Source organism: Pogona vitticeps, chromosome 2 (assembly GCF_051106095.1).
Source record: "Pogona vitticeps strain Pit_001003342236 chromosome 2, PviZW2.1, whole genome shotgun sequence".
In the NCBI taxonomy this organism is placed as follows: domain Eukaryota; kingdom Metazoa; phylum Chordata; class Lepidosauria; order Squamata; family Agamidae; genus Pogona; species Pogona vitticeps.
Genome location: NC_135784.1, coordinates 68264593 through 68283785, shown reverse-complemented (window position 1 = coordinate 68283785; position 19193 = coordinate 68264593). Strand labels below are relative to the sequence as shown.

The following is a 19193-nucleotide window of genomic DNA, read 5'->3' as shown; positions in this document are numbered from 1 at the left end:
GTGATGGCAAGAGGAGAAGGGGACGACAGAGGATGAGATGGTTGGACAGTGTCATTGAAGCTACCAACATGAATTTGACCCAACTCAGGGAGGCAGTGGCAGACAGGAGGGCCTGGCGTGCTCTGGTCCATGGGGTCACGAAGAGTCGGACACAACTAAATGACTAAACACCAACAACAATTCTCAGAATGCATTTCAGAGTGGTTTGTGAAATTGTACAGGTACCTCTTATTTTAATTCTCAGGAAGACTCTTCCACTTAAAATGCCACTGTGTGATAACCCCAAATAGGCCACCCAACTTCCTATCTTGTGTGAGAATGACTCTCACTTTGTCAACTGATTTATTCACTGAGTGTAATGAGAGTGATTGTAGTGATCATTTTTTTTTACGGCAGCACTGCATGATGTAGCATGGTCTGTTATGGTGACAGCTGGTTTAATACAAAAGTCACCTAATGTAATACAGTATTACATTGTTGCTAATCCTTTAACATACATCTTGCCAGGTACTTTGTAGTGTACCAGGCCTTTGCAATGCTCCCCATGAATTATTTGTTAATACCTTGGTTTTTATTCAGTTGTCTTGCAACGGAGATAGCACGAGTAGACATGTAAATGGGGGCTGATTGTGCAGTATGTGCCAAAATGTTTTTAGGCCCCAGTAGGAAAGTGCCTATGGGGCTTGTTGCCACAAACTCAGTTGTCTGATGTCAAAGCCCATGCTGAGCTGTGTGTAATACATACAGTTTGTTTGTGGGAATTGACACATCCATAACCCAGCAGGCAAAACAGCCCTAATTGAAAAAGAAACCCAGTTTATGATCCTGTGAATCAGCCCCTAGTGTTATAGACTGTGATACCCCTTGTAAGCCACCTCAATGCTAATTACATGTAGCTGAATAGATGGCATTGTCAAGGATCTGTAGAACCGTGAAGAAATGAGTCACCTCAGTTCTTTCAGAATCTGTTGTGAACCCTCCCCCAGCTTAGCCCAGAATGTCAAATTATTAGAAGCGTTAAATTAATTTAATTAATGAACTTTGGACCTCCTGCATGCTGCACATGCAATCTTATTAAGTTATGGCCATGCAGTTTCTGTAAATTGTAGAAGGGTCCTTGGCCTCTTTATTGTGCTTGTTTTCTATACAGTAGTTCTGTGTCTGGCAGTCATAGGAATAAGCAGGAAGCGCTGCATCCCTGACGGCTGGAACTGCTGTTCACAGTGTACACGTCCAGACCACCATCAACCCCACCCCCTCTCTGTGTGATCCCTTCACAGAAGCAGACCTCTGGATTAGGCAATATCGCTCTTGAATCATGAAAATGTTACAACAGAGGTATGCTCCTATACTGCTTTGTCACGTTGGCTGAGAAAGCGCTCTTTATAAAAATAATTTTAAAAATCCCTTTATTTGTATTTGTTTGTGATTCATACATGGTATTGCCTACTCTAGACCTTTACCTCCCTAGAAATGCACACACACTATTTTGATTCTGAGATTTCACTTAGTGTTCAGATTAGGAGAGAAGAAACAGAAATCTCCTAAAGGAATCCACAAGTCTCACTGCTGATTCCCTTCAGTTTCACACTGTGATTTAGGATGTCATTATTGTTAACCAGTGTGGTGGTAATTCTGTGTCAGATCTCAATTTTGCTTGTGCTGAATATGGATTGTTTATTGTCTTCTGCACTGCGGCGGCTGCCACCTACTGTTTTGTTGACGGCATTGCATGTGTTTAACATGAAGGGGTTACGCTGGCTGATTTATTAGAGGAAAAGAAGAAAAGCAGATTTAGCTGTTGTCGTGGGTCCAACAAACACGGTAAAATGTGTTCTGCTTTGCAGTGGGGTGTTGCAGTCCAAGCAGTGACTTCTGAGAGCTGCTGTTTAAACATGGAAATGCACATCTGGGAGTGTGTGTATTCCCTAAAGTGCATGTGGACCCTCATTTGCATGGAAGTGGTTTGCTGCTTGAATGCATGCTTCAAAGAAATTGTTGCTGTGGTGCTTTAATGTTATTTCTACTCGTTTAGATTTCTGCGGAATAGCTCTCTACCCATGCTAAAGCATTTAAACTGAAAAGGCAAAGACAACAAAAATGAGCGCATCTCTTTAGTTCCAATGTGGTGAAAATCATAATAAAGCTTTTCAAAAGCTCTCACAATATAAAGGAGCATAGGTTGAGGGGAAGAACAAAAATAGAACATTTGAAAGAACATAGAATGATGTCTGTGTTGCATAATTAAGTGACAGCAAAGTTTGGCAATGCACTGCAGGGATAACAATTAGGAACTTTGAATCCGGGGTTCTATTACCTGTCCATGAAAAATACAGGCAAATATTGTAGAGGGACTCGCTGCCCTCTGGTCTTCAGGCTGCTTCTCCGTTATCTCTGGTAGTATGTGCAAGTGCACCAGCAAAGGGTTTAAAATCCATAAAGAATTTTGTCTGATACAAACTGCCATTGATAGCAAAGGAACAAGTGGCACAAGCCCCTGGGTGAGTGTTAGAAGAAGAACTGACATCACCTTCGAGTGAAAGCTGATTAGCCGGCTCTCACATGGTGGGTGGGGAGAGAAGGAAGAAGCCAAGGGGTTTGTCATTACTCAGGATATAACTGAGAGGCTAACGGTGTTGGCATTTCCTGCAACTATTCATTTTTTCTGTGTACCCCTATAAATCCACAGAGCGTATTAGCTTAGATGGATAGGATGTAGTGTATGGTGGAGACAGGTAGACCTCCATCTGCTCCTTACCATGAAGCTGCTCCTCTCCAGCCATTTTTCTCCTAGAGTTAAGCATTTTTGGTCTCTTGAACCCCACTGGGAGGAAAGCTGCAGTAGGGAGAACACCAGAGTTTACTGGAGGGAAGGCTGGCATATTTAAAGCAACTGGATAAAATAAGTCATAGAAAATGGAGAAAACCACAATCTCTTACCGCTAGAAGGAGTACATTGTGATGGTAACCTGCATTGTATTTGGTAGTGCACAAATTGTGCAGGCTGGGCTACGCTACAAACAGCGCATTCTCCAACCTAGCTGTTCCTTCAAACTTTCACAAGGACAAATTTTGCACAAAGCAATGACATCTGAGGAAATTATTTATGGAGAATGAGTACCAAGATAACAAATGCTGTCAGGATTGTCCCTGGAAGAACTTGCTATGATATTAAAAGCAGAAATGTAACTGGCACTCAGTCTTGGTAATTTAAAAGTCAATCCATTGTTTGTTTGTTCCGCTTTAGATGACAGCCTGTCTTTGCAGACGGGCAAGAAATTGCCTTTATGTTCTATATGCTGAGGCAAGCCTTTCATCTTAAGTGACACGTGAAGCCATTGTAATGATGTTCTAGTTTCACATCCCAAGATAAATATTTTTGCTTCTGAAACCCTGTGCAGACTTTCTTCAAGTAGTTTCAGTAAACACAGCATTAGGCTAAACTTTTAGAGGGATGGCCATAGTCACTGAAATATTTCACGTGAGAAGACCTGTTTTCTCACTTCATGATGTGAGTCACATAAAACAGGCTACTTTGGTCTGGTTGTAAACTATTTCAGTCCCAGTGTTTTGATTTGCTTTTATTTTTCCAGATTTTTTTCAAAAAACTCTTTTAAGTGCATATCTGAGAAATGCATGTTTTCTATTGAGAACATATGAAGCAAATACAATTAACTTCATTCAGCTACAGAGCTAATTATTTCTTATGTCCCTCAACAGCAAGCATGCATGCAAGTGAAACAGAGTCAGTGAATACTGAAAATGTTGGTGGAGATGGGGAAAATCCACCGTGCTGTGGAAGTCTGTGGTGAGTACATATGGGTGTGATAGAGAAGTCACACCGTTCTTGTCTCCTAGCAGTTAACGAAGAAAGAATAAATTTTCTTCAACTACTTGTTGAGCTGTTTCTGTTGGGCTGTCCTCACATTGCCATTCATGTTCATGATAATTCTGTTTTTTGAATTGCAATCTCTGATCCAGACATCATTTAAAGAAAACTGAATTATTTCAAATACGTATATTTTTAAAAAATGCAATATGCTAAATGGCCAGAATTCTATTTGCAGTTTATATTTGTGTAAGTTGTGGTGGCAAATTGCTGCTCATTAATACGGTGGTGATTGAGTTTCCAAGTGCATGCCAGCTCATGTGATCAAGTGTGTGCTCAAAAACACAACCATTGCCTTGTTAATGAGCAGCAACTTGCTGCTGTGACTAGCGTGATTTCCCTTATATAAATATAAATTGTCCGTAGGATTCAGGCATTTGAATCTTAATGTAAACCAGGACTCCTGCAGCATGTGCTATACAAATAAAAGTCTGTGGTGAGTGTTGAGCTACTGGGAATTGCACAGATATGAACATTACAACTCTTGAGTTGCCATCTAAATATTTGGACTTAGAAGTATACAAATCCCTGTTCTTAGTTAAAATTCTAATTGCAGCAATGTGTTGTACTGGCTCAGATTGCCAGGCTACCGGAAACCTAAATTCAAATCCCAAGCACTTTTCCTCCACCCTGCCTCACAGAATTATTATGAGATAATTCTGTTATGAGAATTTTAAAAGTATAATTCGATATAAATATATCATCATTTTTTTTCAGAATGACATTTTGATTATAAAGTTTCTGAACTGCTTTTGCATTGGCTTCTGTGAAAATTACCATTCGTAATAGCAGTGCTATTTTCTTTACATGCAGCATACATTTACATATTATGTTGATTCAGGACAAGGAGTCAAAATGTGGCTGGAATTCTCCAGTCTATACTAACTACACTTTGAATCAAGCAGGCACCCAAAGGTTAAATAATTTTAAATGATTTTAATTTCCAATGCAGGTTTCAAACGAAAAGGAATTGTGTAATTTATTGCTTTTGCATTTTCTTAAAAAATGTATTTTCCTTTTCTTTTAGTCAAGTTATATCAAAATCCAAGTTCAGGTCAGTATTTTCTCTTACTATCACTTTCTCCTTATACTGTATATCATAACTCTGTGCTATTAATCTATCCATGCTGGGATTATATATGACTGAATTTTAAGGTTGTGTTAGTAAATATACATGGAATATAAGGATTAATCCTACTGTTTGCAATCCAATAACAATTGTTTTCCTACTGCCCTATTTACAAGGTAACAATCAAGTTGGTGGGTAGCTTTTCATTGTTAGGGCAGATAAAAATATTCTTGAAGGCCACACTGTGTATTCAATGCAACTGTGTAACAACCCAACCAGTCTTTTCCTTCCCACACTATTATCACACTCTGAGTCAACCATCTTAAAGAGCTTTGTGCTGAAAAATATGAAAGGTGAGTCTCAAAATATAGGTTTCTAATATATGTTTAAAATTCTGCAAGGAAAAGAGCCATTGGCAGGATGGAAATTGTATGAAGGGAAAGGGTTAAGCATAGTCTACTCGTTCTTTACTGCTGTAATTGCTTCCTTTCAGTGTGGCTTTTACATCTGCCTGAGACAGGTAGTTTTATTCAGAAAGTAAAACATAGAGAGGTTTAAGGAAGAAGGATTTTAAAAAGGACTTTGGGTGACAGGGCAGGATCATGCTATTAAGAGGGAAGTATTAGCCAAATGGACATAGATATAGACATAGCCTGCAGAGGAAGCCTGGCTTGGAGAACGCCAGATAAAACGTCAACTTGTAGACATAATGCAGTGTAATACTATATTAAAACGTATTTAAAAGACTGCTTAGTATTCAATATATGAAAAGAATATTGCCCATAACTTTCCCCTGGGCAGCTGCCTTCTTTTAGGTCTGTTTCTCTAGTTCCCTAGTAGAGACGGGAAAGTGAGTAAAATGACATTTCAATCACCTGATAAAGCAACTTGTGCATTGGAAGCCAGGAGTCTTCCACCTTTCTTTGTGTGTGTTGTGTGTGTGTGTGTGTGTGTGTTATTTGAATGCACCTGTTGAGTTGAGTCGAGTGCATTCCCTCATTAAAAAGGCCGACTGCAGCCTACTCTTTAGACAGCCCTCAAAGTTCAGCCTTTTCTCCCAGTCATCATTCAGTGAGTAATGACTGAAGAGGTAGTGTGTTTTTTAATATGGGTGTTTGTGTGGCAATTTTATAAACATGCCCACAAACTTTATATACATATATGGGCCAAATATTTGTCACAGAGGCAGAGCATTTTGTGCTACATTTAAGGCAACTTAAAAAAAACACATCAATATCACAATGCAAGGGTTTTGTTTCCTTTTGGAGTATACTCAGGCAAGTTGTTTATTAATATCTTTAGTAACAATGTTATTTTCCTGCCTCTTTGAAGCAGAAATTTACAATCACAATAAAAATATCAGTCATATTCTCAGTATTTCTTGCTTTGTTTCTCAACTTTGAATTTGTTCATTCTAAAACTTGAGAGCACAAGTTCTCAGCATTCCTGTCTGATGTTTCTTGCCTTTCGAAAAATCTCTGCAGCTTTTTAACTCTGTTTCTTTTTCTGTCACTTAATCTGTCTACTAGTTTCTGCTGCATAAAGTCTCTATGCCTAAATTCTTGAAATATCAATACTGCTTTGTTGACCTTTGGATTTTTTTCACGATAGAAGTCAATGGAACATTTTTCTTAAACCACGACTCAAGAATAGAGAATAGAAATGGAATCGACCATGAACAGTGCTATGTTGATAGTTAGGGGTTTTATAGACCACACGATAACACCCCCCCGCAACAGATCTCTACAAAATATCTGGTGCTTGGTTTGAAACAAGACCCAGTGCATGTGGGCTTACAGTTGCTTTTTCCATACTTTGCTTTATGGAAAGGCTCTCAACATTTTTTATTCACCATCACTCTGCTTCATGATTGGATAATTCTAAGCCGGCTTGAACAATTGTTTTTGCATACGTTCTTCATTCAGATTTCTCTACTTTATTTTGTGTAAAGAGTAAGATTAGAGCAAGTCCATTTTTATTGTGCAAAAAAAATCATTTTATGTATAAATAAGAACAGAACTTTATTCAGAAGAATTCCAAAGTTTTAAATTATTCCCCTTGGAAAGGGGACTTTGATGAGCAGGTGGTTGGATTTGATGGCCTTGTAGGCCCCTTCCAACTTCACTTTTCTATGATTCTATGAGATTAGGAACATTAAAAAAATTTGTTTTGTTTTGTACAATGTTGTGGTAGATTAATATGAGAAAAAGATATACTTAGGTTCATGCAATGCTCTTGGCAACAGTCTTGAAACAGTGCTAAACTGAGTTCTGTGACCACTTTAGAGGCAGGAGGTATCACTGCCCTCATTCCTGTATTCTTTCAACCCAGCTGCCTGACTAATACATTTTAACAGGTTCTAAAGCCCCATCCTTCATTGGAATTTGCAATACTCCATATGCACATTGATAAGAACCTAGGGTGTACTGCTCTAACTGTAATGTGTGGAGTCATGCAGAAAATTGCTGTGGTGCCTGATTAAATGAAATACAGAACCATGTTTTTTTCCCCTAGTCAAGTCTCCTCAGCTATTGTTTGTGTAAAGAGAACACCTCAGAAACATTGATGTACTATACAGTCTTGTTTCCTTGGTTTGTGGGTTCCCTTTTTCTCTTACTATGGAGAGTCAAATTGAGACGACTGCTATATATTCCATTCTACTCAAGGAAATACATTGAATGAGAGAGGAAAATACATCTCATGAAAGTAAACTTTGTCACCATCATCTGTTGTAGATCCAACTGCTGATCATGGGATAGCTGTATGGTGTTAAACCTTTCTATTGCTTATGCGTTCATTTATTTTTGAATCTGTATTCCAATTTTTTGCTCCCAAAATGGTGGCTAACAATAGTCAAATGGAAATTAAAATGCAGTTATAACATTTAAAAAACAGACTTAAAAGATGGTTAAAAACATCCAGAACAGCTCTCTCCAATTGTAATCCACTTTAGCTGGCAAAAGCTGGTCTGAATAAATAGGTCTTTGTGTGCCTGATATATGGAAAAGTAATAGTTCCTAAACTCATTCATGTCATATGTTTGTGCATTTAAAAATTTTAAGACCTCTGTGTCTCCTGTTGTCTTTAGTAATTAGAGAGTAATTATTTTTATATAACTCTCTTCAGGACAATAGGTTACTTAAGTGACTGGAGATAACAATAATATTACTGTATGGAATATGTTTTTGTGATTTTCTTGGTGTCTTGATCTTTCTCCTTCACATCCCCTGCAAAATCTTTATGCTTTCACATTTTGGGCAACCTTAGCTTGAGGATACGTATAGTATCCTCTGTGTATGATGACAGGAGAGACTAACTCTCAAAGCTTGGCAATGCATAACAGCAGTGGGGATTTTTATCTCATCTTTCAACATCTGTTTCAGTGTGAGTGAGCAAGAGGTATGTATAATAGATTTATAGGAACCATTTTTTCAGTGATGATGCAAAATCCATTTGATGAAGATCTAAGCACACCTTTTTGAATCTTGGCCACTTTTATAGTGGATTACTGTATTGTCTTCTATTCTGGCTGTATCTGAAGCCAGATTGAAAGCTTCAGCTTGTCCAGAAGGGGAACTTCCAGAATACTTAATGTAATCTGTTGAATGTGAACACTTGACTCCATTATATATCACCTTTGTGGCTTACAAATTGACTTCTGAGCTCAGTTCAAAATATTGGCTCTAAACCAGAGTATCTTAAGAACTGCCCATTCCCTATAGAGGTGTCCATGACCATTAACATCATATCTATTGAGACACTGCTACTTTGTACATTTATGCTGTTTGGTAATATTTCTGCTGTTTTAAATTTTAGTCGACGTTGGCGACGATGGAACCGATTCAATCGGAGAAGATGTAGAGCTGCCGTAAAATCTGTGTCATTCTATTGGTTAGTTATTGTTCTGGTCTTCCTGAATACATTAACGATCTCATCTGAGCATTATGATCAACCTGAGTGGTTGACACAAATACAAGGTAAAAATACCATTTAAGATGTGTATTTCATGCATGCATTAGAAAACCTCTGTAGAGGACAAAAATTAATTCTATCCTGAGCTTGTAGCCTGATTTTTCTGCCTTTTTTAGTCATTCTATGTAGCTGGAGATACTTAAATTGCATGACAAAAAACTGTGGGAATGAATGAGCAAATGTTTAAGAGTACGTAATAGATCACAGCCTGGGCATAGCCAAACAAGGTGGATTGCGGTCTGCTACAGAATGTTTGCTCTAGCTCAGAACTGAGGAACCAGTGGCTCTTAGACAAAAACTCCCCTCAGCCACAGCCATTGTGGTCTGTACTCCAACAATATCCAGAGGGCCACAGGTTCTCTACCCCTGCTCTTGGGCAATGTTATCAGTGTTACTCTATGGACTAATGGGTGGTTGGTTGCTATTCTATATAGCTTCCCAGTATTTACAGCCTATATCATCAAAAGCCAACTCTGGGTACAATAGAAAATTTGTACCTAGATAGAGAGTTGGCAGGTCTGTACTTTAAAAAAAATAGACAGTAGCCTGACACATGCCTCCTCCCTGTTTCTAAGCATGACTCTAATTCCCCAGGAAGGGGTTGAAACTGATTTACAGGGCTCTTCTGTCTACTTTTTCATGAATTCTCAGTGTTTAGAATTTCTCTAAGTCCCTCTGGAAATTACAAGGCAGGCCCTGTATGTGTCACTTTGGAATATTACTGGCTGAACAAATTCTTTTGTTCTTGAGTGATGTTTTGATAGGTATATGGCTGAGAGAAATGTTCAGGTCAGGATTGCTTTTTCTGACAAAGAACACTGAAAGAAAGCTTGATTTCTGTACAGTATATGAAACTGAATAAGAGGCATACATATCAGCATAATTTTCTAATTATTTTTCCCTCCCAGATATTGCAAACAAAGTTCTTCTGGCTTTATTCACCTGTGAAATGTTGGTAAAAATGTATAGTCTGGGCCTGCAGTCTTACTTCGTATCCCTTTTTAACCGTTTTGACTGCTTCGTGGTCTGTGGCGGTATTGTTGAAACCATCTTGGTGGAGTTGGAAATTATGTCACCCTTGGGAATTTCAGTGTTCCGCTGTGTTCGTCTCCTGCGTATTTTTAAAGTAACCAGGTAAGCAAAACTCAAGCCCGATACTTCTCTTTTTCCCCCTCTTCTTGCTGCTAAGTTTTACTGACACTTGTATGATTCGCAGCTCTTTTGTAATATTTCATCACACACTGTTCTTTTACGGGTTTTTTTTTGTTAACACACGCATTTTAATTTATAGGCACTGGACATCCCTGAGCAACTTGGTAGCATCCTTGTTAAACTCAATGAAGTCCATTGCTTCACTGTTGCTTCTGCTTTTCCTCTTCATCATAATCTTCTCATTGCTTGGAATGCAGCTGTTTGGAGGCAAATTTAATTTTGATGAAACTCAAACAAAACGGAGCACCTTCGATAATTTCCCACAAGCTCTTTTAACTGTATTCCAGGTAACTTTCTTTCACCCACTGTAAGACATTTTATCTTTGAAACAACAAAACTGTCTAAATAATCCTGTCTCCTAAAAACACAAAACAAAAACAGAAATTCACAATCATGACGACTATTAATTCTGTTTGTGTTAAAATAGCATTCTTCTCATTAAAGTCAATATTCTGGTAGTTTTTGCATCATTTTGTACCATTTGTTCATACCATGTATTCAATCTATCTATGCAGCATAGCTTTTATGTTAACGTCATTAATATTAAGTTGTCTTTGTTCATCCGAATTATAACTTTTGAAATGTGGAAACTTGTTGAATGTAAAAATATTATCTTATGTTTAAGTGTCCTTTAGAGTTGTTTGTCCTTCTCAAGTTTAAAATCTTATCTTGGTAAATATAACTTCTTGTCTTCATGCTACAGTCTTTATTTTGTTCTTTGCTTTGGGTGAAATCCAGATCTAGCATCCACTAATCGTGCAGCATCCACTAATAGAAACAAGTTTCCTCCATGGTTTGCAGCTTCTCTGCCCATCTGCTTTGGGCAACTGAGGAGCCCTTCAAGCAGAACCTGTGACTCTGGAAGGGGCTGCAAGGGAGAAGGGAGAAGGGGAAGGTTCTGTTGCTTGAGGGAAAGGCTGCTCATACAATGTTGGCTTTTGTCTCAGCATTGCATGAGAAGCTGTAATTGAAACTCGAGTAAGAAGTTGCCCAAGCCACCTTCTTTCCAGCTTAAGAAGGAAAGAGAGGAGCTTCTTTAATTCCCGTAATGCAGTGGTTCTTAACCTTTGTTACTCGGATGTTTTTGAACTGCAACTCCCAGAAACCCCAGTCAGCACAGCTGGTGGTGAAGGCTTCTGGGAGTTGCAGTCCAAAAACATCTGAGTAACTCAAGGTTAAGAGCCAGTGATGTAGACCACTGGTTCTTAACCTTGGGTTGCTCAGGAGTTTTGGACTGCAACTCCCAGAAGCCTTCACCACCAACTGTGCTGGCTGGGGTTTCTGGGAGTTGCAGTTCAAAAACACCTGAGTAACCCAAGGTTAAGAACCACTGCCGTAATGTATCATGTACAAATAAAAGGCTTACTAGATTTCTGTTAGTGGTGCATTATTTTAGCTTTTAAAAATCCTTTGGTTGTTGTTTTTTTTAAAAAAATCTGACACTGCCTGTTCTTAGATGTTTCCTTTTGTGCTACCTGTGGTGTCAAAGTAATAATATCACTGCACAGTTGGCATTCATTCACAGCTTCAAACATTATACAGTAATTACATAGTTGGTACAGCAATTGGCATATATTACTTGTTGCAATAAATTGTGCCATTTTTATGCAAGTATATTTGGAATTACCTCTCACAGAATTTACAAGGCTTACTTCCATATTTATTATGAATTAAGGCTACATTAACATTTCGTGCATATTTGCTGAAGAGATTAAGGCCCCCTTGCAGTCAATACAGGTTGTTTCAAAGAAACTAAAACTGGTTTCACCCTTAGTTCAGTATGTTGCAGGGAGATATTTTTGTAATATCTGACATGGGTATCTTTTGGATTATAGGTAAATAAATGAGAAAGGGGATGGTTCTGATGGCTTTCTGATCTCTGCATCAGAATTGGATCAAATTTTAAACCCACTATTTTAAACAATTATGCCTTTCCTGAAGTAGAAAGTAATCTCTTCTTTGTGTGGGGAAAAGTATGCCAAGGGACCTTTAGTGATAGGGAATATGTTTGTTCTCTATTTATAGTTTATAGTTCTTCTTGCACTGAATTTCAAAAGCATATTCATGACATACTGTATCAGTAAAGCTGACCTTACATAGACGAGCTTACAAACATCATCAAATGTCTGCAGAATGAAACTGCTAGAAAAATTAAAATTGATCACATAGAATTTAATTTTAAAATAACCAAAAGATTTCCAGTGTTTCTGCTGTTGAGTTCTAACACTCTAAAACTCAGGTTACTAGATTCATACTTTTTAAGGCAACATTGGCTTTCCTGATTTTTAGAATTATTGCATTTCTGAACAGTCATTTGAATCCAACAGAAATTGACATTTTAGTTGCCAACCTACGTAGCAGCAGTATTTAAGCCTAAAGATGAACTATGGCTAATTTCTGTACAAATGGGCATAGACTCATTACCTTCCCACCTTCCACAGAATTGTGAGGAGGAGATTGGAAGTGTTCACTTCCATTCTCAGTGACCTGCACTATAATTTAATTTTATCTGTGACTTTGACAACATGTTAGTCTTAACTGTCGTTTACTGGAATAAGCCATTTTCAGCACTGGGGTTGTGCAGCTGGCTTGTATCATTGAACTATAGTTAAGATGTACCGCCATTTATACTTTGAATGGAACATGCATTGTGATTTAATGAAAACCAGAAAAAGTAAGCTTTTGCTCTCATTGAAACTACATTGAAACAAGTGAATCACAGGGGGCACTATATAAGACCTATCAATTTCACATTATGAGAAGCTATAGTTTGTTATTATGTCTGAATGATGTTGTGCCTACATGAGACATGCTGAAGGGAATGAATCAAAGTGCAGAATTTTCCGATATTTTATAGGTTTCTACTCACTTGCTAACATGCCCATTTACCAAATCTTATTGTTTTTTCTTATATTTACAATCAGACACTTGTAGGTTATGGTTTCACTTCTTTCATCAACCCAATGTGAAAACTGAACATTAATCTTTTCAGTGAATGTCTCAATTCTTACTTTTCAAAAGGGATTGCATTGAAACATCTGTTAAGTCCAGTTTTTCACAAAATTATGTTGTTTTCTTTAAGTGCCAAAGGTTGCCTTTTATTTATTGTTCCAGGGAAGCAATGAGACTAGGTGTGTGAATCGTTTTTGCATTCAGTCTCATTTGTTTTTGTGACACCCAAAGCCAGTCTTCAGGCAACTTCAGACAATGTACTAGGAAATCTTTTTTGTTGCTGACAGGCACTCTAGAAATCACAGAGATGCTTCCCCCCCTCAAGTGATTATCTAAGCTGGAGCTGTTGAAAGGTGTGTGCGGGAGAGTGTTCCCCCCCCCAAGGCTTGTTTTAGGAGGTCCCAGATCCATCAGATTCCCTTCCACTCCACCAAATAATAAGGTGAATTGCCACTCTTGGAAGCCTTTCTGATTTTTAAATAGACTGCAAGGCATTTTGGTTTGACACCAAAAAACTTCTAGTTTTTGAAAATAATAAGAAACCAGTTGTGGCTTTTCCTCTCCCAACAACCTTGCAATTTTTATGGTTTGTGCAGCTTCTGTGATCTGTGCATCCCCCAAATAGTGGAAAGGAAATTGAGCCTGAAATTACATACTCCTGAATAGAGATGGGGGTATTCATATATGAATATGAATATCCCTGCATAGGTGGCATTAACGAGGGTCCAGCCCCATGTGGCCGGATAGTCCACTCACCGATCTGCAACAGACATGGACAGTGCAATTCTACAAATGGCTCGGCAGTGCGTGATCTGCTCGCCACTCCTGGCAGGAGGCAGGAGGATGAGCCTCGCTGCAAGGTCAAAGAGTGGCATTGCAGATGGCGTGCTGTGGAGCCATTTGCAGAATCGCGCTGTCCGCATCTGCAGCGGATCATTGAGTGGACTGTCTGGCCCCATGGGACTGGACCCTCGTTAACACCACCTGTACAGGGATATTTGTATTTGTATATGAATATGAATACCCCCCATCTGAACTATAACATAATGGCTGAGAATGTCAGTTCTAAGCTACTAGGTCCCCTGCTAAAATTGTATCTCAGCCACATACTCATTTGGTGGGTATGTGGCTTAGAGAATCCACTGTCCTCTAGGCATCAAGCCACTCCTCCAGTATTTCCATACGAGGATATGAGAAGTAGTTTAGACACTATGGCTGTTGTGAAAATTGCTGAGGCAAAGTTTGTGAAGAGCCTCAGATACTTGAAATGCACCGTATAGATGCTGAGCATTAACACCAGGTTCATGTGCCACCTTTGCACACATGCATGCATCTGTGATGACAGTGGGCACTTGTGCAGATAACAAATAGCAGGGGACCTAGTAGCTTAGTAGTCACATTCTCAGAAGCACTTGTAAATGTTTATTGAGGCAACAATTGAAGAAGTCATTTTTAAAATAAATGATCCCCAGTGCATACATGTTATATATTGAAAAAGGAGTTTTATCTTAATATGACTTGGTAGAAAAACATCTTAATTTTGATAATATCTCTGCTTTATAAAATGATGCATTGCATTATAGAATATTTGTTAAGTTGATCTCAGCTTCTTGCTTGGCATTTGTTATAACTATTTCCGTGCTGTGAACTGAAGAAAAAGGTCATTTGCTGCTAATGTTCTGGGTTCATTGAGTAATAAGGCTTCTGTTTCTTAGATTCTAACAGGTGAAGACTGGAATGCTGTTATGTATGATGGCATTATGGCATACGGTGGCCCATCATCATCTGGAATGATAGTCTGTGTATACTTCATTATCCTTTTCATCTGTGGTAACTGTATCCTTTCATTAAAAAATGCTTCAGAACATAGGTGTGCAACTTATAAACAATGTTTAGGTAAGAGTTGCCCCGTCAGAGCAGAGCAACATCTGGAAACATTCTGGTCCTTTTAACAGCTGTTCCTCATTTGTTCCTAGTTAACAACTTAGTAGTTATAGATAGAGAATTGGATTAGGCAATGTAAGTTGGAACTGCAACAAGGAGTCTGAGTGTGGATTGCTTTTGTTCAGTGTTCCAGCCAGCCAGCTTCTTCCAATATAGTCTATTCTATTCAACCCATTCAGTCCTTTTGTTGGTTTGTTTATCTTTGTTTTTGCTTCTACAGACCTCTGCATTGTGCTTGGATGGTGCTGTTTTGATTGCATAGCTGTCATAATTCAGGACCTGATTCTCTCTCTCTCTCTCTCTCCCTCTGTATGTGTGTGTGTGTGTGTATGTGTGTGCACACACATGCATGTGCCTGCCTGTGTGCACTTGCTAGGGAGGGTGCAGAATTCCATCTCATTAGTCATATGAACTGGAGTCTTGCTCCTAGTTGGTACCATCCAACCTGGTGAATACATCTGCTTGAAGTGCACTGTTTAACAGGGAGATTCATGCTGGCGATGTCAGTGATCAGTTTTTTCTTCATCTGTTTTCTATTCTGTGCATTTTGTGGCAAAGATGGAAGATGATTTTTTTTTGTTTCCCTACACTCTTAAAGGACAGGATAATGTAAGGGAGATAAGTGCCACATTTTTCTGTGTATAAGACAACCTGATATATAAGATAACCCCACTTTTCCAACCCCAGATAAGAAAATTTGATCACTGCTTTCCCCTTCCAATTCCTAAGCCCCACAAAAGCAGGATCAAAGGGGTGCAGAAGTGGAAGGGGAAAGCAGCGATCAAAGGGCTGCAGGATCGCAGCCCTTTGATCCTGCAGCCCTTTGATCACTGATTTACCCCTCCACTTCCTAAGCCTTGCGGGGCTTAGGAAGTGGTGGGGAAAGCAGCAATCAAAGGGCTGTGATCCTGCAGTGCTTTGATCCCTTTCCCCCTTACTTCCATGTATAAGACGGCCCTCAATTTTTGGTCTAAAAGATTTTAGATAAAAGTATTATCTTATACAGGGAAAAATACGTTATTTCAGGGCCAAGAGAAACAATGTATTTATCTCTTTATTTCCTTTTCTTTCTTCTGTAACTGCATGGAAAGATTATGTATTTGACACCCTTTATGTCAACAATATCTAGGCAGAACACATGTATTCATAGTCCTGTGGAGATGAGATGGTATCCAGCAGCTTTACAGGAGAAAATAAGGGTGTGAGTTTCTTTGAGAAAATTGTTGTTCAGAACATACTCTGACATTTTGTGACTGCACCATTTATTCTTCTTGCAGGGCAGGCTCTGAATAAAACAAAATAACATGTGTATTTGAGCAACAGTGATAAATAACATTGCAAAGTTGCTCTAAGTGTGAAATAGCATTGCAGAGAATTGACTACAGACTGTGGATCTCCCAGTGAATAACACCCATTGCTTTAACTTGGTGGAATTGTGGATCGTTGGAAAACTTTGGGGAAAAGTTTGGACAGTTGATTGATTGATTGATTGATTGATTGATTGATTGATTGATTGATTGATTGATTGATTGATTGATTGATTGATTGATTGATTGATCAATATACCAATCAATGTATCAATCACCTCTCATATGTTAGAACAGTGGTGTCGAACTGTGGCCCTCCAGATGTTCTTGGCCTTCAACTCCCAGAAATCCTGGCCAGCAGAGGTGGTGGTGAAGGCTTCTGGGAGTTGAAGTCCAAGAACATCTGGAGGGCCACAGTTCGACACCACTGTGTTAGAAGATCTCAGGGTGAGCTACAAGTCAGGGAGGTTATGTTAAAACAGTGTAAATGAAAGCAGTGTAACTCAAAGCACAATGTCAGCATCACTCAAGCCTCCATGCCAAGTGCACTTAGGTTATAGTCAGTTGTGAATTTCCTTTTCTTTCTGTAACAATGTTAGGCTGCAACATTAAATGGAAGTAAAAAATACAAACAGTGACAGTGCATTTGATGAAGCGACCCCTGATAATAAAAAAAACAGTATACATTTCATAGATTATATATAGCAACAAAGAGATAGCAGTTGATTAGGGCAAAAATTGTCCAGTAAGATTAATTGTGTGGAACTGTGAAATGTTGTTGAAATTCTGAAATGAGTTTTTTGAACTTTGTTTATTTCCCATTATATAGCTTAAGATTAAAGAGATTAATTTCATTTCAGTTGGTTTGTACAAGAAGACTTTCTGTGAAATTAACCTGTTGACTATTTATTCTTGATTCACTCCTTCTAAATTGGCATAGAATGTCAATGCATGAGAACATAAGAATATTTGTTGTTGTTCAAGCCAAAGCATTTTCTAGTCTTCCCTGCTGTTTCCATGGTTGCCTTTAGGAAGCTTACAGCTGGAATATGTGGCAAACTTGGCAAAGTGATCAGATCATGCAGAAATTCAGCTTGCTTTGAATTTTGCTTTTAGGGTAATTATAAATCAATCTTTTATACCGCATGAGCTCTGGGAATTAATTTATATTTATTGCATTGTCCTATTTTATCAGTTACTTCAGAGCACTGAACTTGTATGTTTTCTAGTTTACAACGAAAACAGTTGCAGTACATATGTAATAATCCTTAAAGCAATTTGAATTAGATATCTTGTTAAACGTCTTCTTGGCCATTGCAGTTGATAATCTAGCGGATGCAGAAAGTCTTAACACAGCTCAGAAGGAAGAAGCAGAGGAAAAGGAGAAGAAAAAAGCTGCCAGGTACAAAATAAATTTTCAGTTCTCCTCACTGTCTTGTGAGGCTTCTTTGAGCAGATCTTTGAAGACTCAGAATCACTGTGAGCATTGTGGCAGATGCATGTGACCCGAGTATGTCCACTCATTATTAAAACAACATTTTATTTATTTTATTAGACTAATATACCACCCATCTAGAACATTTCTACTCTGGGCGGTTTACACAAAATACAAAAACGTAAGATACAAATATAATAAATGAAAACATAAATGCATTAAAAATGAGGCTCAATTTTACTACAAAAGTCCAAGATGGGGGGAAAGGGGGGGGAAAAGAGGTAAAGCTAAGGAATGGCTGTTGGAAAGGCCTAGTACACCTAGTATTAAAAGTAAGCTGTAAGACCTGGCTGGAGAAAACCAAGGTTCTTCATCCTGGAGGAATGGCTGTGGGGAGAAAAAGTTGAATTGAGTCGGGCTTTTCAAGAGGGCCAGTGGTAGCCTTAGCTCGACAGAATGGCTGTTTAATTTATTTATTTGTTTATTTATTTATTTGATTTATATCCCCCCCATCTAGTATAATTATACCACTCTGAGCGGCTAACAACAGAAAAAAAATGCAAAACAATATGAATCCATGAACATCCATTATTAACAAACATACTAAAAATAGTAAATAATAGTTAAGAAAAGAAAAAAGAAAAAATTAAATTAAATAAATTAAATTAATTTAAATGCTGGCAGGAGGGAAGGCCTGGACATAAAGCCATGTTTTTAGTTGAATTTTGAATGTACCCAGCGTAGGGGCCGCGCAAATCTCATAGACAGAGAAGCAAAGCCCTTAAACCTGCTTAACTCTCAGTGCTTTTCCTACATCATGGCTGGGAGGGAGAAAATGTCTTTTTTCTAATATGAGGACAATGGATGTGACCATAGGTATGTGTTACCTGCACCCTTTTCAGTAAACCATAATCGACAGCATGATTTACCACAAGGACATGCTTTGGTAAATGGCGGGTGGCACCCATAATATAGGCACCTGCATTGTCTCCACATATGGCGATCTTCACTTGGGTTTTGCTTTTTTTACTATAGCTCTGTGCACCAAAGGGATGTTAGTTCTGGCAATGGGATCTGGCACTCCAGCAGCCTAAGGGCATCAAGCAGGATAGCGCTTTGTGATGCTGCAAGAAAAGAGGAAGTGGCTTAGAAGAAAAAAAACAAGGAGACTGTGATTCTTGCCCCCACCTTCTGCCCCTCCCCTTGAGCCAGTTGCCTGACATGGCGTAATCGCAGGGCCAGTGCTACCCAAATCTTTTAGTGTTACCTGAAAAAAAAAAGCACATGGTTAAAAGGTCTGGCATATTAGTTTGTATCTGCTAATTCATTCTGAATATGACTAGCATTATGTATTCAAGAAGCTTTTCTGGTTTTATCTCCAATGGAATTGCAATTAGTCATAAAGTTCAATTA

At 38.5% G+C, this 19193-nt stretch overlaps 1 protein-coding gene across 3 annotated transcripts in view; it reads left to right on the top strand.

Moving 5' to 3' along the window:
• The window catches only part of CACNA1D (calcium voltage-gated channel subunit alpha1 D), a 293778-nt gene that overhangs the window by 156350 nt on the left and 118235 nt on the right, over nucleotides 1–19193 (top strand). For all 3 annotated transcript variants that reach the window (XM_078385334.1, XM_072989635.2, XM_078385335.1), the window contains 7 exons: nucleotides 3721–3808; nucleotides 4917–4943; nucleotides 8775–8935; nucleotides 9839–10064; nucleotides 10222–10429; nucleotides 14810–14930; nucleotides 17633–17747. In XM_078385334.1, coding sequence (XP_078241460.1) covers nucleotides 3721–3808; nucleotides 4917–4943; nucleotides 8775–8935; nucleotides 9839–10064; nucleotides 10222–10429; nucleotides 14810–14930; nucleotides 17633–17747 — 946 coding nt within the window. The remainder of the gene's footprint in view (nucleotides 1–3720; nucleotides 3809–4916; nucleotides 4944–8774; nucleotides 8936–9838; nucleotides 10065–10221; nucleotides 10430–14809; nucleotides 14931–17632; nucleotides 17748–19193) is intronic.